Below are 23,362 nucleotides of genomic sequence, written 5' to 3'. Positions count from 1 at the left end.
TAAAGTTGGGCTCAGTAGCATTAGAGGCTCTGTGGTTTCTTAACGTATGTTAAATAAGCTTGGGTTAAGAACACCTCAAAGAATTTACAAGAATCTGTATATTTGGTTGAGGACAACAAAATGAATGAGCTAAAGTAGAATTCTATGTAACTTGTGGCAAAAACTGAAAATTAAATTCATTATTCTTACCTGAGAGGAATACGTGTGACCATCAGATCCGCAGACAGGATTATTATAAACTACTGGGCACTGCTTGCATTTTGATGAAATTGGACCGACTCTCCATTGTTTATGGCCCAAACCAGCTTCTTTCATTCTACAAGAAAATTGAACATGTAAATAGAATGGTCAGCAACAACAGAAATTTGATCCAAAAAAATGTAGACAAAAGACAATAGATCAGCTTGGTGTCTACCCAACACTCTTTCAGGTGTCAAACAAAAACAATTTATCTAGGCTTTAAATTATGGTGTTGATTTTCAAACTGTTTTACAGTCTACTTCTTGCCTGAGAACTGTTTGATGAGATACGATTTAAAATTTTTGCTATTCTGTGTACATAATCTCAAAGGGTAATTTTGTCTCATTGTTGTATGGGAACAGAAAATAGTCTGAATATTATATTTGAATAAGGAATCTATACAAACTGAAAATCAAGGAGTCTCTCTCAATAGTAAAAGGTGACTTGTCAGCAAAGGTACAAAATAGGAAGATCTTATCAAATCACTAGGAAATTTATAACATCCTGAAACAGAACAAAGACTTAAACAGCATCTCTTAGAGTCCAAAATACATCTTCATCTAGAGAGAGAGGAACTTAGTTAATAAATACAGATGTCAAATACAAATGTTTAAAGGTTAAAAGACAATTAAAATCTAATGAGATAATTAAAATGTGTTTTTCTATATTTTAATGAACTCTGAAATCATAGTGAAATATATGAAAAGGATATATGTATTCTACGAATCACATTATAAGGATGGCTATAATCATTTTAACTGTTTTTATTCATTCATTCATTCATTCATTCATTCATTCATTCATTCATTCATTCATTATATTTGTATACCGCCCTCCCCCGGAGGGCTCAGGTGAATAAGATGTATGTGAAATCATCTAATCCTGGAAGAGGTTACTTTGGACCACAGTCCTCTTCAGGAATGTTGGAAATGCCCGTGACTGTTGTACAATGATCCACAAGCTGGACAAGGTGAATCTGGGACATTTAGCCAAAAAGGTTCTTTCTGTTTTTCAAGATCACTGTGCACAGCAATACCAAGCTGCTCTTTTGGCACATGGAACCAGAATGAGGAAGATGTTTGAGACAAGGAAGAATTTGAAGAAAATAAACAGATCTTTAACTGCCTGGAGTGTGGAGATGTCAAGATGCCAGAATTGCCTCTATAATGTTTTGGATAAGCTGCCACAGAGAGTCCTTCAGGACAAAATGGCAACCAGTCCTTCTTCACAAGGTTACTCAAAACAGAAACACCAGGCTATGATATTTGGATTGCAAAAGCTACAGGAACAGATGAAAAACATAGCTCACAATCTGCAGCTCAACAACAGTATCATCCAACGTGAATTTAGTGAACTTGGAAAACCGGGAAATCAGACAATAACCTACTACATGGTGTGGTGGCTAATGAGAGCTGGCCTGTTCCGGTGGCGGTGGCAGCAGTGGCTTCCCGGCTCCTGGACTCAGGGGTTGGCAGCCGGGGTGAATTGTGAGATGACGGAGAGGTCCGTGGGGGAGATTCTGGGTTTGGCAAGACGAGGGGGGTCAGTGGCAGGGACCCCTGAGCGGCTTCTAAACATGGCTCTGATCTGGGGCCGAAGCCAGGTGGAGACTGCAGCGCCTGCCTATCTCGGAGGATACTTGGACGGAGTAGGGGGTTGGTGGCAGGGACCCCTTTGCGATGTGGCAGCTTCCACTGACAGACCCTGGAGTATGGCAATTGACGGGGCAGTGACAGAGCCCCCAGAACAAACTTTTGAGTGTCTTTCACCCAAAAAACATCAGAGTGTCCCCTAGTGAAGAGCGGGGAATGCGTATTAAGAACATGGTGGTGGCGCTGGGAGAACGCTGGAGCTTACTAATGCTGGAATTGATTACATATCACATTGTGGACCTGGACATTATTTTTCACTATTTCAAAATAGATGCAGTTTAATTAGGGTTCTTAGATTTTGTAGGGTGACAAAGTAGTATTAGTTAGTGAAACAAGAACTTGAGTTAGACTAATATGTACTCGTTAAATTGAGTTTGGTAGTGTCATGTAGGTAGGATTGTTGTTGTTGCTTAGGCTATTCTACTTAGGTTGCTTTGGACTATGAAATTTTTGGGAAGTCGCCATCTATTTTTCAATCTTATGCTATGTCTGGTTTAATATATAAAGACATTATATTTGTTATGTGTGGAATCCACCACAGATTGGATATGCTAACCTGCACTCTGATTGGTGTAGCAAGCAGATGACTCAAAGAGGGAGGAGGTTATCTCTCAGAAGAAAGAGTTTTGGTATGCTTTTGGATTTTGATTCCTAAGAATGAACATCTATTTCCTTAACTATGTATTTAAAAATATCTGCTCTGAGGGTGTATTTCAGCATGAGCTGAGAAGCAAATAATACCCAGACAAGGAGAAATGGTTGTTTTATTTAGTGGTTAGGGTCAGGTGGAAGAGCAGTTACTTTCTACAAGTGGTCATAAATGTAAACAAGGCTAGGAATAGATCTGGAATAGATGAAGAATTCTTGAATCAATTAGTTCAGGATTATACACATTGGGTGGATCCCATCTGATATATTACAGTTGTTCTTTAAGGTTTACCTCAAGAGTGAGATTAATGTTTGAATCAGGTAGCTAACAAAGTCAAGGCTGTGTGTGTATGCTATGAAAAGGTACAGGCCTGATAGGAGTCAAGGTCTGTGATAATTCATTAGCCAGTAACATCAGTAACAGCAAAGTATACCATCTGAAGTTAAAAAAAAACCTTTAGAACATCTAACCAAGTGAAACTTTTAAAGATTAATTAAGATCTGTGCCAGTGCCTGAAAACTAAAATATTTTTCTTATCCCATCTCATCTGTTTAATAAATGTTACTACTATTCATTGAACCTGACTCATTATTTCTGTGGTGTCTTGATAAAGGGGATTTACCATTGCTTAAATAGCAGCCTTTTTTCATCTTCTGGGGAGTTATAGGGATGAGCGATAGAGTTTTAAATCACCCTCCACCCTGCTACCATCACAAGCAGCTCTGTCTGAGGAAAAGGTGGGAAATCAAACCCACTTGGTTAAAGCGTGATTAGGTTGCCTCAGAAAGTTAGGTGGGTGAAAAGGCAGTCACAGCAGCTAAAAGATTAGTATCATACATAATTAAAAAAATCTTCTACAGCTTTGGTGCCATGACTGAGAAGGGTCTTTCCTGAACTGCTAGCTAACTTATATCACAAGGTAGAAGCACCCCAAAGAAGGGCCTCAGAATACTACCATAATGGTCAGATAGGTTCACAAAAGAAAGAGCACTTATTCAGGTATGCTGGTCCCAAGACAGGATTTTTGAAGCTGCTGACCTTTGTATTACATTACCAGAACTGAGACACTGAACTAAAACAAATTTAATGTTCAGCTCTAGTGGGGACAGGCTCAAGTTAATCCTTTTTACTGTCCACAAGGCAGAAATAATCCGTAATTTCTATTTTAGGGAAAGTAGTAGTTTGGTTTTTGAGAGCTGAAACAGCTTATCTGGAAAAATTGCAGACAACCAGGAGAAAGGATTCCATTACCTTTAAATGCTTTGCTATATTTACTGATTTTTGGCATACTATGCTAAACACATATTATTTGTACTAGCAACTATTTCATCCATGACTATTATTTAGTACCTAAAGACATAATTTTACCATGTACATTGTATTGACACTTGCATTTTTTCTCAATTACCAAACAGGCATCTGAAGAAAATAGGGTTTTGTCTTTTCTTTAAAAATGCATGAACTTCAGAACTTATCCATGGTGGCGAACCTTTGGCACTCCAGATGTTATGGACTACAATTCCCATCAGCCCCTGCCAGCATGGCCAATTGCTGGTGGGGGCTGATGGGAATTGTAGTCCATAACATCTGGAGTGCCAAAGGTTCGCCACCACTGAGTGTTATGTCCGAATTTCTAAATGAGAGCATCCTGGCAAACCAGTTCCATTGTCATAGTCATGTCTATTTCACTCAGAAGTCATTCTTCCTATTCATGGGTTTCTGCAAGAACAGTTGATATTTCTCAGTGGGAATACCATGGTACATATTTAAAGGAACTCTTTCCTTTATTATAGCTTTACAAATCCTGGTGAGGTGAGGGAACAAGAATTGTGTTCTCACCAGTTCAGAAATCACCAGCTATCATTATTGCTGATTTAAGACAACATACATAATACATGGAAAATGCAATGTACTCAACCTTAAAAAGAACTTCCAAACACTTCAAAGTTTCTCTTTTAATATATATGGTTGGCAATACTCTTGAAAGAAACCATTATAAACAAACAGCATATCAGATGGCATCTCCGGCACTTTGTGCAGAAAATGTTTAAAATACAGGTATCAGTTCCATCAATGTCACTTATAAAGAAAGCTCCTACTGTTTTAATTATAGAGCTTCTGCAGCCTACATCCTTTGGATAAAGTACAAGTTTGAGTGAGACATTATCACAGCAGAACAGGAAACTATGCTAGTAAAGTTTGAATGAGGAATCATTCTGCCTAAGAGCATCAGGATTGCACTTGCCCAAGTGACCATCCACATGAGTAAAAATATGAATTTATCTTTATCTTTATTAACCTTTAATAGGCATAAAAATATGCATTGAGAGGTGAATGGACAAACCCAAAAATACCTCAGATTTGCAGAAAAATCTGAAATTTAAAAAGAAACAAGCATTGGTGGTTAAAAAAAAGATAAACAGCCTGTAAGTTTAATAAACAGCAGCCCATAAGGGCTGTTGCTAGGCAGCCACAATGGTTTGGGAAGCACTGGTCTGACAGGAAAAGGTAAAGGAAGGGTGGTTTGGGCCTTTAAAGGAGTACTCATTGCAGCCAGGCATGACAGCAACTATCAGGCAACTTGATACCACCTGAATTGTTTGACTAACCTAGGCCTGGCTGCTTGCTACTGTTCAACAGCAATAAAACCAGTGTGGTGGAGTGGTGGAGATACAGACGGGGACCATGAATCCCCATTCTGCTGGGGAAACTAATTGGGTGATCTTGGGCCACTTATACATGCTCTGCCTAACCTATCTTGTGGTTTTGTGAGAATAAAATGGAGGCAGGTGGAATCATGTTAGTCACAATGAGTCTCCATTATGGAAAAAGAGATATATATGCAGTAAATAAGATGGGGGGGGGGGAGAGATATAAAGAACACTGGTGGGAATAGGAAGTAGGGAAAGGTGAGAATATGGGAATTGCTCAGAAGAAACAAAGAGGAAATAGTGGCGATATTGCAGGTTGAATTCCCAGTTGCTCAGTATCAGAAGTCAATCACTTGCCAATTCACTAGGCTGCCTGCTGACCCTCAGTCAGTCGGTGGAAGTAGGCAGTAATCTAGGTACCGAGCTTGATGATGTCACTTTCTTGTTGAAGTAGACATGCTGGCATTGTCCTGGGGGACACTCTAGCACTCTCCCTCCAAAACTCTATGGCAGGGGTCCCCAAACTTTTTAAACAGGGGGCCAGTTCACTGTCCCTCAGACTGTTGGAGGGCCGGACTAAAAAAAACTATGAACAAATTCCTATGTACAAATGATTGTAAAATGTTTGATTTCACCTTTCAGCCTTTCTGTCATGGTCTATTTTTAGAACAGTGACCAAAGTATGACAAGTACAGGGTGGGCTCCAAATATTGTTGGGGAGGCTGTGGAATACCTTCCCCTGTAAAAAAAAAAAGCAGAACTTTCCCAATGAAACATTCCATCTAACCCAGGATCAGGTATCTTCCTGGGTTCTTTCCTCCCTAGCAGCCAACAATTGATTCGCCAGCCTGGCTGATGCCAATGGGAGTGAGGCGGAACAGAAAGCCTGAGAGCAACACATGGAGTAGCTGAGAGGGAAGGGCGGAGCAGGCGTTGCCACATGTAAGGTTTCCAACTCTGGGTCAGAAAATTCATGGAGATTTGGGGGTGCCATCATGTAACTGCAATCAACAGCCGTTGGGGCCGGTTCCTCCTCTCCCTCGAGCCCCCACTGCACAGGAATGGAGCCATCGCTGCCATGCCTGGCGGGCCGGATAAATGCCTTCAGGGGGCCACATTTGGCCCCCGGGCCGTAGTTTGGGGACCCCTGCTCTATGGAAACCGTGTAAACCCGGAAGTGATATCATTGCACTGGGTATGCAGATTGCTGTTCCTAGCCATGCCCCTGTGAATCTCCCATTGGTAGCTAGGAAGGACCTAGGAATCCTAGCTGCAGGAGAAAGTGAAGTGTTCCCCTCAAGTCCTTGCAGGTCCCATTCCCCACCCCACCCTGGTGTAAGTGGACCCAGGTCAACTGGAACATACCGATTTCCTGGGGAGAAGCTGGCAGGGTATAGCGAAGCAGGGAAAACTGGAGGGCAGATAATGGTAAATTGGGTGGTGGGTGGGAAGGAGAAAAGGAAGTAAGAAAATGAAGAGGCTATGGAGACTTTCAAAAAGTGGAAAGATGAAATAGTGGGGGAAAGAGATATTAGATAACCCCTATAAGTCTCTGCAGCCCCCCTCTTGTTTCATATATTTTTCAAACCACACACATTAACAATATATTAAAAGTTGTAGTCACAAGACAGGCGACAGGGACCTAACAGCCGGGTCCCACTCCCAAGGTGACATCTCTTCAGATGTCATGGAGAATGAAGGTCTTGGGGACGGAGGGTGCCAGTCTGAGGTGGGGGAAGATGCTCCCTTAGATGGGATCCCTTCCTTAACTGGTGATCAGCTATCCTCTCGCACTGAGGATACCCCTCAGGGAGGTGGGGGGCTCCTTGTAGTGGGTGATTCGATCATTAGAAATGTAGAGAGTTGGGTTTGTGAGAGGCGTGATGACCGCATGGTGACTTGCCTGCCTGGTGCGAAGGTTGCGGATGTCACGCTTCGTCTAGATAGGCTTTTAGACAGTGCTGGGGTGGAGTCAGCAGTTGTGGTCCACATTGGCACCAACGACATTGGGAAATGTAGCCGGGAGGTTCTGGAAGCTAAATTTAGGCTGCTAGGAAACAGGTTGAAGTCCAGGACCCCCAAGGTGGCATTCTCAGAAATGCTACCCGTTCCACATGCAGGGCAAGCTAGGCAAGCGGAGATACAGGGTCTCAATGCGTGGATGAGAAGGTAGTGTAAGGCAGAGGGTTTCAGATTTGTCAGGAACTGTGGAACTTGTCAGGAACTTCTCACTTTAATATGCAACTTATCCCTGAAATCAGGCTCCATCCCTGAAGACTGGAAGATGGCCAATGTCACACCAATTTTTAAGAAAGGATCTAGGGGGGACCCGGGAAATTACAGGCCAGTCAGTTTGACATCTGTTCCTGGTAAATTAGTAGAATCTATCATTAAAGATAAAATTATAAAACATGTAGAAAAGCAAGACCTGCTGAGAAAGCGTCAGCATGGCTTTTGCAGAGGCAAATCCTGTCTTACAAACTTACTAGAGTTCTTTGAGGGTGTAAACAGGCATGTGGACAGGGGTGAACCGGTGGACATTGTCTACTTGGATTTCCAAAAGGCTTTTGACAAAGTTCCTCACCAGAGACTGTTGAGAAAACTCAGCAATGAAGGAATAAGAGGGGAAGTCCTCCTATGGATTAAAAACTGGTTGAGAAACAGGAAACAAAGAGTGGGTGTAAATGGGAAGTTCTCACAATGGAGAGATGTCGGGAGTGGTGTCCCCAAGGATCCGTTTTGGGACCAGTGCTCTTTAACCTATTCATAAATGACCTGGAAGTAGGGGTGGGTAGCGTGGTGGCCAAGTTTGCAGATGATACCAAATTATGTAGGGTGGTGAGAACCACAAAGGATTGCGAAGAGCTCCAAGCGGACCTTGATAAATTAAGTGAGTGGGCTCAGAAATGGCAAATGCAGTTCAATGTAGCAAAATGTAAAGCGATGCACATAGGGGCAAAAAATCCAAACTTCACATACACGCTACAGGGGTCAGTGCTATCAGTCACAGACCAGGAAAGGGATTTAGGCATCTTAGTTGATAGTTCCATGGGAGTGTCAACTCAATGCATGGCAGCTGTGAAAAAGGCAAACTCTATGCTGGGGATCATTAGAAAAGGAATTGATAATAAAACTGCAAAGATTGTCATGCCCTTATATAAAGCAGTGGTGCGATCGCACTTGGAGTACTGTGTCCAGTTCTGGTCGCCGCATCTCAAAAAGGATATTGAGGAGATAGAAAAAGTGCAGAGAAGGGCAACAAGGATGATTGAGGGACTGGAGCACCTTCCTTATGAGGAGAGGCTGCAGGGTTTGGGACTCTTTAGTTTGGAGAGGAGGCGGCTGAGGGGGGATATGATTGAAGTCTACAAAATTATGCATGGGGTAGAAAATGTTGACAGAGAGAAATTTTTCTCTCTTTCTCACAATACTAGAACCAGGGGGCATACATTGAAAATGCTGGGGGGAAGAATTAGGACCAATAAAAGGAAACACTTCTTCACGCAACGTGTGATTGGTGTTTGGAATATGCTGCCACTGGATGTGGTGATGGCCACTAACCTGGATAGCTTTAAAAGGGGCTTGGACAGATTTATGGAGGAGAAGTCGATTTATGGCTACCAATCTTGATCCTCCTTGATCTGAGATTGCAAATGCCTTAACAGACCAGATGATCGGGAGCAACAGCCGCAGAAGGCCATTGCTTTCACATCCTACATGTGAGCTCCCAAAGGCACCTGGTGGGCCACTGCGAGTAGCAGAGAGCTAGACTAGATGGACTTTGGTCTGATCCAGCTGGCTTGTTCTTATGTTCTTATGTTCTTACATTTTAATTGACCACATTACTTCTCATAAAGACAATTAATTTATAAAAGATAGAATTAAGCTACCCTAGAGGTTTATCATTTATCTACAATTACACTACCAAACTGTTGCCTTCTTTTTATTTATTTATTTATTTATTTATTTATTTATTTATTTATTTATTTATTTAATTTATTAAATTTGTATACCGCCCTCCCCCAAGGGGCTCAAGGAGTGTTAATTTAGGGAAGGAAGAGTGTGTTATGGGTTTCAAACTTGAGACATACAAAATAGGACCAAAAGTGAGTATGCTTAAGAAAAAGTAGCTTGAATTTACAATACCCACAAAATCATTTTGATATAAACTAAACTATACTATACATAATTAAGACAAACTGTATTTCATTCTGTAGTATATCATGACAGATGGCACCATGGACTCATTTTTAAAGAAAAATTCTATTTTTGAACTTATACAAGCACAAAGTAAGCATTAAATCAGAAAGTTCACAGGAGAAATATAATCAAAAACAACAAAGCCAATATGATATGAGGTCAAGAGTGAACAAGGGAGATAATATATCTGACAATGAAAATGAAGTTATGAAATATCATTAAGAAAGTTAAAATCTCCATAACGCAAGTGACAGTTTAAAGTCTATGAAAACTGAAAAAAAACTTTTAAAGGTTAATTATAAAAATCTATGATTTTCTTTCCTTTATAAAACTACAGAAGAGAGAGACGAAGGAAGCAGTAGAAAGAAATAAGTGTGTTATTTGAGATTAAATAAAATAGGTTTATAGGAATATAAGAATCCAATTCAGAAAAAAGTCTTTCTGGAATAAAGATTAACAAGAAAAGAAAATTGATCAAACAAGTTAATTACAATTTAATTACAGTTCTTGACAGTTCACAGAGTATTCTGAATTACTGTATATACTCACGTATAAGTCGACCTTTTCAGCACATTTTTTGTCCTGAAAGGCCCCCCTCGACTTATACGCGAGTGAGGGTCCCACTGGCGGCCGAAGCGGAGCCTTAGCCCCAGCCCCGCAGCTCCAGCCGCTGCTGAAATACACAGGAAAGGAGCAGCCCTACACTTTTTAGAAAGCTGCAATGTCTTCAATGTTTTTTAAGCAATCTCATTATTGTTTCAAAGTCACAAGGGTGCTGTTATTTGGTGAAATGAATCCCTCTTCCCAATCTCTCCAACTCGAAAAGATAATTTCAAAAAAGAATGTGTACCCAGAGTCAGTGGTGGGATTCAGCAGGTTTCCACCACTTCGGCAGAACCGGTTGTTAAAATAGTGCTTGTAAACAACTGTTTGTTAAATTATTTGAATCCCCCCACCAGAACCAGTTGTTAAATTATTTGAATCCCACCACTGGCCAGAGTCCTACTGAGTAGTACTGTATTTCCCTGTGCACTAGAACCAGACAGTGTATACACATAATGCCTTTCTTTGTCCAAGCTAGAAGCTTCTCTTCAACTCATTCTCTTTCTGACTCATTCCCTTTCTGTGCCTTTCTCTCATTTTCTCCTCTTGCCCAAGGCTCTGCAAGAATCAGACACTTCTGCTGATCTATCCTGGGTAAACAAGCCAAGGACACATCCATATCTTGTACTTACACATACATACAGCCAGATTAGTTGACCACTTGTAATAGGGAACAGTAATATTTAGATTAAGCTTCTGTTTCATCTTTAGCTACAAAATGCATGTGTACGTTTCAATGTGTACGTTTCAATGTGTACGTTTCAATAAAAGTAAATTATATATGTTGCGAACACTTGAAGAGTGTTTTGCTGCATGTGATTCCACACTTTCCTGAGTGTGCAACTTCGCTACACTAACCCATGCATATACCCAATAAAGGGACAATCATGGTGACACAATGTTTGCGCAGAGTATTTAAAATCCTATTCTGGGCAGTTAAATTTTTTGAAGGAAATGAATGATTTTGAGTGTTTGTTGATTGCTACTAAGAAGGAATTGCAATCTGAATAGAGAGATAAGGTTGTGTGAAGATAATCCATTCCAAAACAGATCAAAGCCGTTTAAAGTTTAACTCGATATCCACATTCACTGATAGCCCTTAATACTTTCATCTGTTAGACTGAAGCAACTCATCACTTTGTTTTTTTTTCCTCATACAATTGGGAATGGTTTAAAGAAGGAATAATACAGTGAAGAGAGTGCCTGATAGAAAACAAACAATGGAATGACATTGTATGGCAGAAATCACTTTCAGTGCTTATGTACTGTGATGAGTAACAAACACACAAATACACAAATAATATGTGTGTACCCAGAATCAATAACACAAAATAAAGTAGTAACCATACACTGCAAAAATAATTAAAGCACCAAGACCACACTAACATACTGGGTTGGCTCCAGCACATCTTCTCTGTGGGCATGAAGACTTCTTCCTGAGAAGCATGACCTTCACAGCTCCCCTTCCCCAGAAGGAGTCAAAAATGCTCCTCCAATCCTATTCCTTGGGGTCCCCTCTGCCCCAATAACAAGATTTCATAGGGCATTTTGGGCGACTGTGGATCCAACCCATTGTTATTATAACAGGAATATTCCTTAATATCATCATAGAAGAGACCACAAGAACCATCAAGCAGTGCATTTCACTGGTTGAACAACTCTCAGAAAGTTCTTCCTAATGTTTAGCTTGAATCTCTTTTCCTGTACCTTGAACTCAATACTCCTTGTCCTAGACTCTGAAGCAGCAGAAAACATCTTCAGCATGACATCTCTTCAGATATTTAAACATGGCCATCATGTCACCCCTTAATCTTCTCTTCTCCAGATTAAACATACCTAGTTCCCTAAACCATTCCTACTAGGGCATGGAATCCAGACCTTTTACCATTTTGGTTATCCTTCTCTGGACCTGTTCCAGCTTGTCAATATCCTCCTTCAACTGTGATACACAGAACTGGACAATGTATTCCAGGAGAGGCCTGACCAATTTAGAATACAGTGGTACTATTAAATCTCTCAATCTAGACACTATACTCCTATAGCATGGTGTAGTGGTTAAGAGCAGTTGGGTTCTAATCTGGAGAACCAGGTGTGATTTCCCACTCCTCCACCAGAGTAGCAGAGACTTATCTGGTAAACCAGATGTGTTTCCACACTCCTACATTCCTTCTGGGTGACCTTGGGCTAGTCACAGTTCTTTGGAAATCTCTCAACCACACCTACCTCACAAGGGCCCTTTCCGCATGGGCCATGCGGACGCCCCTGCACCAGCAGGAATTCTGCTGGTGCAGGGGTGGGGGCCGTTCGCACAGAAGCGTGCGAGCGGCCCCCACAGAGGCCGGCGCAGGAGAGGCGGCTCCGCACAGAGCCGCCTCTTCCCCATCCCTCTCCCACTCACCTCGTCGCCTTTGTCGCCCTGCTGGCCTCCGTAGACCCGCCCACGCTGCCCTCCGACCTCCAGAGTCAGAGAACAGCGAGGGTCAGAGGACAGCGAGGGAGGGTTTTAGGAAGCCAGCAGGGCGACGGAGGCGATGAGGTGAGTGGGAGAGGGATGGGAAAAACAGCGCATTCCCGGCGGTGCCGTTCGCACCGTGCCGCCGGGAATGCGCTGTTGTTCCAAAAACCTCCCTCCATGCAGAAAGGGCCAAGGTGTGTGTTGTGGGGAGAGGAAGGGAAAGGAGCTTGTAAGTCACCTTGAGTCTCCTTACAGGAGAGAAAGGTGGGGTATACATCCAAACTCTTCTTCTTCTATTGATGCAGCCCAGCATTGCATTGGCTTTCTTGGCTGCCACATCTCACAGACAACTCATGTTCAGTTTGTGGTCTACTAAGACTTCCAGACCCTTTCACATGTTGTCAAGCCAGATGTCACCCATCCAATATCAGTGCATTTCATATTTTTTCTACCTAAGTATAATATCTTACATTTATCTTTGTTGACATTCATTTTGTTAATTTCGACCCAGTTCTCTAATCTGCCCAGGTCATTTTGAATTCTAACCATGTCCTCTGAGTATTAGCCACCCCTCCTATTTTTGGTATCAAATTTGATCAGCAAGTAATTGAATAGCACTCCACCAGAGTGAAGAGAAGTCATTGGTGAGCACCCTTTGGGTTTGATCAGTCAACCAATTACAAATCCATCTAACAGAGTATTGTCTAGCCCAGGGGTAGGGAACCTGTGGCTCTCCAGATGTTCAGGAACTACAATTCCCATCAGCCCCTGCCAGCATGTGCTGACAGGGGCTGATGGGAATTGTAGTTCCTGAACATCTGGAGAGCCGCAGGTTCCCTACTCCTGGTCTAGCCCATATTTTACTAGCTTGCTTGTAAGAATTTCATGGGGGACCTTGTCAAAAGCTGTACTGAAATCAAGGTATGCTATATCCACAGCATTCCCTTCATTTACCAAGCTTGTCACTCTATCAGAAAAAGAGAGAAGATTAGTCTGGCAAGACTTGTTTTTGAGAAACCCATATTGACTTTTTGCGAGTAAGGCATTCCATCCTAAGTGCTTACAGACTGTCTGTTTAAAGATCTGCTCTACAATATTTCCTGGTATTGATGTCCAGTTGCATGGGCAGTAATTGTTTGGGTCTTCCCCACCCTTTTTTTTTTTAAGATGGGGACAACATTAGCCTATAGCCTATATTAGCCTGCTGCATGTAGACTGTCTTTCCTTCCAATAGTGAAGGGGTTAGTTTAGCCCCCATCAGTTACAACACAAGCTCAACTTAGACACAGATTCCCAAATACACAAACACATATATATATATATAGAAATAAATGTAAAGGGGAAAAGATGTGACGTATACATGCTTCTGACATTCATAACTAATGCATTATGTGTATATTTGGTATTAAGCATCTGAATTCTCAAGCCAAACACCATAAGAAAAAATTGCCCTAGTTTCCCCTTCAACTGTCTGAAAAAAACTTTTAAAAATACTTTGCTATGTGTAAATGTAAGAGATAAAATGATTAATTAACTGATTAACAATTCAAGTTCATCTGTGGAGGGTTTTGGTGACTGCATTCAGACTCTGGAATGTATTCCCAAGAGAAGTTTGCTCCTTTCTTTTAAACATCTGTGTATTTTAACAAATGAGAGTTTTAATACATGAGTTATTTTAGATTATTCTTGCATATATGGATCGTTAATATTTGTTGCTAATAATTGCTTTTAACATGTTGTTTTATTCCTAGTTGTTTGCTGTTAATATGCTGCTTTAAATATTCACTTTGTTACATAAGTTCAGTAATTTTATTGTGATTTTATTAAGCCACCTTGGATATAGATCATAGAAAGGCGGGATAGAAATATTTAAATAAATAAATAAATCCACATTAACCAACTAAACTAAAAACGGTGAATTTGTTAGCATTAATACTTTTTTTAACAAGTTCAGTGCCGACTGGCACAAATACATTCCTGCCTTCTGCCACAGGTGAATTGTTGGCCATGTATTCTTGGAAACCGTTCAAAAACTCCTGGGAAATTTTGTGTTACCTTTTACGACGAAAGATTCATTTTCATGAAGGAGGCAGGATTTGCTAAGAGTTAGATTTGTTATTCTGTCCTTTACTTTAAAACAGACTAAGTGCTTAGTGAAATTGAAAACGTCATAAAGGATGTTAGCCAATGATGAAGACAGAGATGACAGGAAAGGAGAAAATATGAGATGTGAGAAAGTTTACCAGTGAAATCACTGAGTCTAGGTACTTTGTTGTAATTCATTGTAAACTTCCTTACAGAAAAAAACTGCCTGTGTTATGAGCAATTCAAGACATAATATATAATGTAACATTTCACAAAAGAAGAGTTAGTGTGAGAACTTGAAGAGCGGCCAAAAAACACCACTTTTTGGAGTTAACTACTATGCTGTAAACCACCCCTTATGTTGGTCATTAAGCACCTATTTCTAAACACAGGTCACAGAAGAAACAAAGACAATGAAAGTCTGTTAAAAATAATAACTGACAATATATGATATATGCTCTATAAAAGACAAAGGCTATTTTCTTGGAATACCTATTCAGAAGAAAATGGTGACCACAAATATTTAGAGGATAGCAGATAGCATATGCCTTTGGTACACACAGCTGAACACCCCCAGAACATAATAATAAGATTCATAACTTGGAGGTGATCTTGGACCAGTGTGGTATTGCAAGGAATTAGAAGAGTAAATAATAGGGCAAAGATTCCAGTGAGTTGTTTTGTGGAACTTTACTAGTTAACAAATAATTAGTATTTGTTACACTAAATACTAGTAACAAATAACTAATATTTACACTAAATATAGGAACAGCAAACTCTATCTATACAAGTGCTCAATCTGGGTGTCTGGGCAGTCTATCTGTCCCTATGTGTCTGTCTCTGCTCTTTTACTGGAAGAAGAATGGCGAGATCTTTCCTGAACCTCATGTGATTCTATGCATGTGACTTCAACAGTTAACTTTTGCTTGACTGAATGAAGCAGGCACTTGTACAATCCTAACAATCAGGGCTTCTTGTTGGATAAACAACATTGGACATAAGTTCCTTTCACCTGCTTTGGCTGGTCCTTCCTAGAATAATAAGATCTTGTACGATGTAACATTCCTCAGTAACATGTAGATTAGACTACTACAAAGTGCTCTACATGGGCCTGCCCATGAAGAATGTCTGGAAACCACAGGTGGTACAGAATGTTGCAGCGCAGTTCAAAGTTCAGGTGTAAACTTTAAAAGTCCATTAAATCTTGGAACCATCATAACTTAAGGAATGCCTTCTACAACATGAATCTACCTAACCACTCCAATCATCTTCAGAAGCCTTGTTTCAGGTGCCCCCAGAATGTGAGGTTAGATATGGAACTGAACCAAGTCCAACAACTGTGGTCTCACTAGACATGAAATTCAACCAGGTCAGACTGTCCCCCATAATCCTAAATGTGTTTTATAAACATTGTTGTAATATTTTAACAGTTTCTATCTTGCGGATATTAAATTGAATGGAAAGATGGCATACAAATGTGTAATGCTCTCCGGAGGGGGGTATATCAGGAGAGTTCCATGAATACGAGGGTCCTATACTGTTTAGGATTTTAAAGGTCAATATAAAAACTTTGAACCAGATCTGATGCTCAATCAGGAACCAGTGCAGCTGGTGGAGCACAGATGTTATGTCTGCTGTCCATGGGAACCCATACCACTCCATTATGAGCAACTGTTATTTCTGGAGTAACCTCAAGAGAAGCCTTGTGTAGAGCAAGTCACATTAATCTACCTGGAGATGACTGTTGCATGGATTACTATGGCTGGGTCAGAGTGAACCGGATGGGGCCAACTGCTGGGTCTGGCAGAGGTGGAAAAACACTGTCCTGGCTGTGTTTGTGATCTGAGTCTCCAAAGACAGGAAAGCATCCAGAATCACACCCAGACAGTTGACTGAGGAGGCCAGTGTTTGCTCAATTCTATCACGGGTGGGAAGTTTGACACCCCAATCTGGACCACTCCCACCCAGCCACAGGACCTGTGACATTTCTGGAATTAATTTCAAGTGATGTAGCCATTTTACCACGGCACAGAGGCAAACAACCAGATTTCTGGAGCATGAATTCAAAATATACTGAATGGTATTTAAAAGTAGCGTTCAATGTCAATTATATTTACATAGTTGTGTTCAAAATTTTTAATTGTAGAGTTCAGGAGAGAAAGTAGTACAACATGATATTCAAACCTACAATATTAAATATCCTGTGCTCTGAGCAAGAACATTTAGAACCTGCTATAACCATTAGAGGAAAAAGGCATTAGAAAAGAAACAGAAAGGAGTTTTAGTATAAATTGTAAACAGCAATAAATGTTTAGAACTGCAGAATATACTACTCAAACAATTGAAAGAAGCCTGGATGCAGAAGATTAAAGTAATCTGGAAGTCTTCAAACATAGTCATTTTAGTATTTATAAATCCCTACTTCTCCCTGCACATTCCAAACCACAAAAGTAAGGAATGCATTGGCAGTATCTGTTTACATGAGCCCTCCTAGCTTTTATTCTAACTCATGGGATTTCTATGCCTCTTTCTGCAAAATGTCTCTCTCACTGTGACTGCCTTACTTGATTTTGCTTGCTAAAAGGGAGTTCAGATTACATCCTATAGATGGAATGGGAAAGAAAATGCAATCAACTGGGAACTGAAAACAACAAAACTAAAAAAAAACTACATTTTTTCTATACAGAACAGGGCACACAAAAATTGAAGAAATGATATTAGGAAGGTCATTTTGCCTTGACTGATGTCTGGCATTTTCCTCAGGGCAATATAGCAGACTAAAATATATTTGTGATTTTGCTACTATAATCCATGCATGCATGTCTAGTGTGCAATTGTTCCCTTTTCTTAAATGAAGCAAAGGAGTATTTTTTTTATACAAGCAACAAGTCTTCCTCGGGGTTAATAATAACTGTCATATATTTACTTTTAGTACACAAGGACCCAAAGTTCCCCTTATTGTTTATATTAGAGTTGCAAGTGGGTCCAGCATGCAACTGATGAAAGCAAAAGAAAGAAGGAAAGAGGGAGGGAGGGAGGCAAGGTTTTTTTTTTTTTAAGCTGGCAGCCCAAAGTAGCTCAACAAATGCTGAAAAATGGAATCTATCTCTTTGGTTCCCTTTTATTGTGGCCCTTTATGGGTGGAGAAAACCCCCCAAAACTACTGAAAAGATACATTTTGGGGTTTTTTTCTTATTGGATTATCCACTCTGTTAACTGTCTCCTTCAAAAGCCAGCCCTCACCTTTCAGTCCTGAACTCTCCATTTTCAACTGTCATCCTTTTGGAATTCCACTTGGACTCTCTGTCACTCATGAGGTTTTATGACCAGGATCACTCCTTGGAATGCAGCTGTTCATCACAGAGGACATTCAGGATTTCAGAAATTTAGATATTCCCTTCTTTCCATTTCACCTGAAGTAAAGCATCTAAGATTTTCCCCACAGTTAAAAACCACAGAGCAAAAAGTTATCAAACCTCAAAGGTTGCTTTATGGGCAACCGACACAAAGGTCTCACTGAACAGACACTTGAGAGTCAAGTGTTGTATGAATACATCATAATTTACACAGATTAATCTGTCTGGAGTGCTGTATTTATGTCTTATTTTACTTGAAGCCTTACGGGAAATCAACGATAAAGTAGCCTACTTGATAACATGTAATGGATTAAAAGTAAAGAAACAATGGCTACAAAACAATGGCTACAAAAAGAATAACTAAGCACTACATGAAAGGTTTACATGCTAGTTTCATCTATCAACTGCAGATAATAATCTGCTAAATTCAACACTGGAGGAGGAGGAGGAGGAGGAGAGGAGGAGGAGGAGGAGGAGGAGGAGGAGACGACAATGACTTTGGATTTATATTCCCCCTTTCTCTCCTGAAAACACTCAAAGGGGCTGACAATCTCCTTTCCCTCCCCACCCCGCACGACACTCTGTGAAGTAGGTGGGGCTGAGAGACCATGGAAGAATTGTGACTAGCCCAGGGTCACCCAGCTGGTGTGTGCTAGAGTCCACAGGCTAATCTAGTTCCCTAGATAAGCCTCCACAGCTCAAGTGGCAGAGTGGGGAATCAAACCCAGTTCTCCAGATTAGAATGCACCTGGTCTTAATCACTATACCACTGCTACTCTACTGAATTCTACAGAAAAAAACTGGCTTCACAAGTGTTCTCCATCCCCACTGGAATCCTTTTCTTCATGTTAATATGTTTCTTACTCAATTTCATCAGTGCTAACGCTCTTTATGACTTGTGGTCATAAACATCTTTTACAGAGTTGAAAATCATAAAAGTGCCAAGACCATTTTGTTGTTCAATGTTCCTGCTTACTTGAATCTATTTCTCAGAGAGAAATCCCAAGATAAATCAGTAATGAGTGTGATGTTGTATTCCATTTTGACTTTTATTTCTTAGATCACTGAACCACCTATGCTGGTTTCTGCTATGTGTATTTCCCTGCTTCTGTGTTATTAGTTTGATGAGAGTGTTTTTTCTCTTGTAAAGATCTCAGAATGCTATTAACCAGGAACATGATAACAAACACCTTGTGAGTTAGGGATATTACTCAGAAATCACATTTTCAGTGAGTCCAACATCTGGAGGAGGCACCCAACTTTCTATCTGGTAGCAAACTACATTAGAGAAACAAGGTCTCCAGTTTCACCAAGAACAGGGAAGTGATGTCACATTGTTGGTGTGACATTATTGTGATGTTCTAGGATCTAGATAAAACTCTATGGTAAAATCACAGAGTTTTGTCTGCATTCTAGAGCACTGTATCTGTGTCACACTGGATACATGTCATAACATTTAGGTATTTGTTGGAGATGATAGCATGCCGATAGGGCAATGTTACTCCTCTGTTCCTTGCCCACTGGTTTAAAAACTCCTATTATGTGAAGGATAGAAAAGAAGGGGAATTAGGGTTCCCAACAAGTGGGGTCAAACAACCGCATGAACACTAACATCCCAGGTTCTTGGTTGTTCATAGCCTAGAAACCAGGGAGGAGCTGAGGGGTCTATACAATCATCTACAAAAGTGCATACATCACTACTTTTGAAGCCCTTTCACACTTGGAACTTGCTTTGACATTTTGCAGAGGAAGATTGGAGCTAGAGGGTATAAGTCATGTATTTGGAGTTGATGCCCAGTCCACACTCAGTCTACCCCTTGCTAGGATCAGCAGGGTTTTTTCTGGGGAGGATTGAGTGACAGCAGTGGGGCAGCTCCCCATTTCCTGTGTAGTGATAGGCTAGGTTGGGCCATGAGGTAGAGGCTAGTGAATCAGGACCAAATAAAGCTACAAGTATTGAGAGGAAGGCCACACTTCCTTCAAAATAGGGGTTCCAAGAACAGTACAAGGAGGAAAGTGTGAACAGTGTTCTACGGTCTGGGAGAGTCAGTGTCCTGTTCCCATTCTAAGGCCTAGCTCTGACACATGACAGAATGACTGGGGGTCAGCAGGCAGGTCTGGTAAAGGAGTAGCCTCACATCATGACTGCCATGAGAGATGCAAGCCTCCAAGTGGGACCTGGGATCTCCTAGAATTGCAGCTTATCTCCAGAGGCCAGTCCCCTGAAAAAATGGATATTCTGAGGACTCTATGGCATTGTACCCCACTAGGGTCCCTGCTCTTCCCAGGCTCCATCTCCAAATCTCCAGAAGTTTTGCAATCTCGGAAAACTACCCCTCATCCCCCACCAAAGGCCAAGAAAGATCTGGCAACTCTACTGCCAGTAATGGCAAAGAAGAATTCATTCAACAGTGGATTGTTCTAAAAAACATGCTCAATTAAGCCTCTGCTGTGGAAGTGGTTTCCACTTCCCATTCCACCTTTCAGAAGGTTCCATGCATGCTGTACAATTTAAAGTGCTCAGAGATTACTGCAGCTTTCTACTACTATCATGATTTTTTTTAAAAAAAGGTTCTCTCTGGATAGCTTAATGAAATGAAATATGAAATCACACCCACCCACTACTTTTGTACTTTCTTCAACCAGTACAGATGGTACTATACACAAGCTGCACTTTTACCCAAGAAGTTTACCAGTAACTAGTAATCACAACCCATTAATTGTATCAAACAAATTGTGCACAGTACAAAGATTCCAACACATTTACAAACCTATTTATCTCTTAGTTCTACCAACTGTTCTCTTGTCAAGTAAGATTAAAGAATTATTAAGCAAGTCTCATGCGGTTTTTCGGTGGTACTTTGAAGGGCAGTGTAAGAATGATCACAATTGCACAGTTCTACAGTAATTGGACTAATCAAAGCTATATAATGTTACCATTGTGACTAAAGTAGTCCTGCTCATTAGCCCATTACAAAAGAATTACTGTAAATTCAGCCTACGTGCAGCATCACTTCCTGTGCAAACAAACAAGGATAATACAACAAGCTTGAAACTTTTCCAAGCTGGCAGACTGGCAACACAAATTATGCAGAAAAACAGAAAGCTTTCACTAGATTCAATACAGCTTGGAGCATAAGAATGATTAAATGTTTCTATACACAAGTACATACCACAATAATGAATTGGACTAAAAATTTCCAAGAAGGGACTTGACTGCACCAGCTGGGCTTCTTTAGACAGCAGCACTGTGCAAAATGATGACATTCTAAATAGCCTCATTTCCAACTTTTGTGTAATCTCTCTAAAAGATATATATTTAAAATAAAGGGGGAAGGGACCATGATTAAAAAGAAAAAAATGTATATACCGGTAGCTACTAATGGATGAGAGAAAAGCAGCTATCCTTTCTCCCCTTTATTTTAAAGCAGGGGATTTAAATGGGGATCCATACTTCATGTAACCAAATGTTTCATTAATAACCTAGATTAAATTCAGTGATTTAAGATTTTAACAGTGACCCAGAAATATTTTTGAAGACCATTTGAACACCATATGATTTTTAGGAAGAATTTCTGAGAAGAATATTTAAACAAGAAGGGCTATTCAATTATGTTAACTCATGCCCTATTTTACATGCTAAGGACAGCTAAGTTTAATCACAGAACAGTAACCAGAATCAGGATCTTTGAACACATAGATATCTTTCAGAGGTTTATTCTTCCGTTAGTGTAGCTGACTGCTCTGTCGTTTCATCATATATTGGCAAAATTTCAAAAAGCAACAGAGCCAATTAAGTATTTCTTCTAAAGTTCTTCTCTCACCCCCTATGCTTTTTCCTCCTTGAAAAAGCTGCATTTGCAAAAGGTAATGTAAAATGAAATGAAAAATTAGAGTCTGAATAATCACTTTTCCCATTCTATTATTTATGGGGAACCTCAGAAACTTCAGTGCGAGTTGTTACAGATTCTTATATTTGTGTTTTCACTTTTTCACCTTCTATCCGGTTGCCTTTCCTCTACAAAAACAATAGCAACAACCAATTCTTGAAAGTAAAGATTTTGTAGCTTCTTTGCTTATCCAGTCAAACCCATCCCATGCCAGCAAGCAAATGACACTTTTTGCAAGTCCCTCCACTGTCATGTGAGGAAACTTGAGATTTGTGATTGAGAAGATTAAAAAAATTGGGGGTGGGGTAAAGAGGAAAACTGGTGGTTTTGCTATGAGACACTGATTTGGGGGTACTCTCAAGGACAGTGACAATTATCTGAATAATGAACGTGATAGCATGGATAGACTTGAAAGGAACTCAAACGATCTTTGCTCATGCTTAAGAACCACAGCTTGATTTCTTCATCATGGAACTGAATGAACAATGGAGTGGCATAAGAACCAGTACGGTTAAGGGCTCTAATCTGGTGACTCTAATCTGGAGACTGGGTTTGATCCCCACTGTGTGGGGTGGGGCAAAGGGAAGGTGTTTGTAAGCCACTTTGAAACACCTTTTGGTAAAGAAAAAATGGCATATAAAAACCAACTCTTCTTCTTCTACACATGTGGACTGTACATAGGCAGTCTCACATTGAGTCTCAAGTCTCTCAAGTTAGAGAATCAGGTAGCAAGAGTTGTCAAAGACCTTGGAGAGCCACAGCCTGTCAGAATACAATACTGAGATAAACAGACAAGGTTATTCAGCAGGTTCACTTGATCTCTCGGTTTCATTTAAGAGGTTTCATTTCCAAGCAGGAAAGAAACTGTGTATGCTTAGAGTCACCTCATCTGAGATGCCACACAACTGTAAAACCACAACTGTAAAACCAAGATGCTTGGAAAATTAGACAGCATCATCTATGGTAATTAGTTGACCTGAACTACACATGTTACAGAATTCTCATAAACTGAAAGAAGAATGTCTCTTATACTTTGTATAGAAATAAAATTAGGTAAATCTAACTTATGCTTTTGTAGAATAACGTGGACAGTTACACTACTAATAATTAGGTAGGTCACAATTAAATTATTTAAAAATATGACTCTGGATTCAGGAGCATATCAAGGGGCTACTAGCAAAACAAAACAAAACAAATCTTGCTAAAAAACCAACAAATTTAAACTGAGGGAAGGATCCCAGCTATCAGGGAACATATGTCATCCCAAGAAAGACGAATACAAATGCTGTCAGCCCATATACAAAGATGGTCATCATCCAACAGCTTTTGGGTCTCCATCTTTACAAACACCAACAAGAACATGTTGAAATTTTGACAGCACAAATTAATTAAAAATGAAGTTTCACAGGCTATTACATCTCTGCATGCAATCAAGCCTGCTAGCCTTGACAGCTTCCACAGGAAATAACTTTAGAATGAACTATTACTGATCTTACCATATACTTCCATGGAAACCTTACAGAAGATACCAGAGCCAATGCATAGTGTTTTAATTCAAGATATTTTTACATTGTGCACAGG

General features: G+C 40.3%; 1 protein-coding gene across 2 annotated transcripts in view; it reads right to left on the bottom strand.

Annotated features, from left to right (window-relative positions):
- SPOCK3 (SPARC (osteonectin), cwcv and kazal like domains proteoglycan 3) overlaps window positions 1-23,362 on the bottom strand; it is a 200,007-nt gene that overhangs the window by 81,625 nt on the left and 95,020 nt on the right. For both annotated transcript variants that reach the window (XM_048509463.1, XM_048509464.1), the window contains one exon: window positions 190-316. In XM_048509463.1, the coding sequence (XP_048365420.1) occupies window positions 190-316 (127 nt within the window). The remainder of the gene's footprint in view (window positions 1-189; window positions 317-23,362) is intronic.

The sequence above is a fragment of the Sphaerodactylus townsendi genome, linkage group LG10 (genome assembly GCF_021028975.2).
Source record: "Sphaerodactylus townsendi isolate TG3544 linkage group LG10, MPM_Stown_v2.3, whole genome shotgun sequence".
Classification (NCBI taxonomy): Eukaryota; Metazoa; Chordata; class Lepidosauria; order Squamata; family Sphaerodactylidae; genus Sphaerodactylus; species Sphaerodactylus townsendi.
This window is presented reverse-complemented; position numbering and strand designations above follow the sequence as displayed.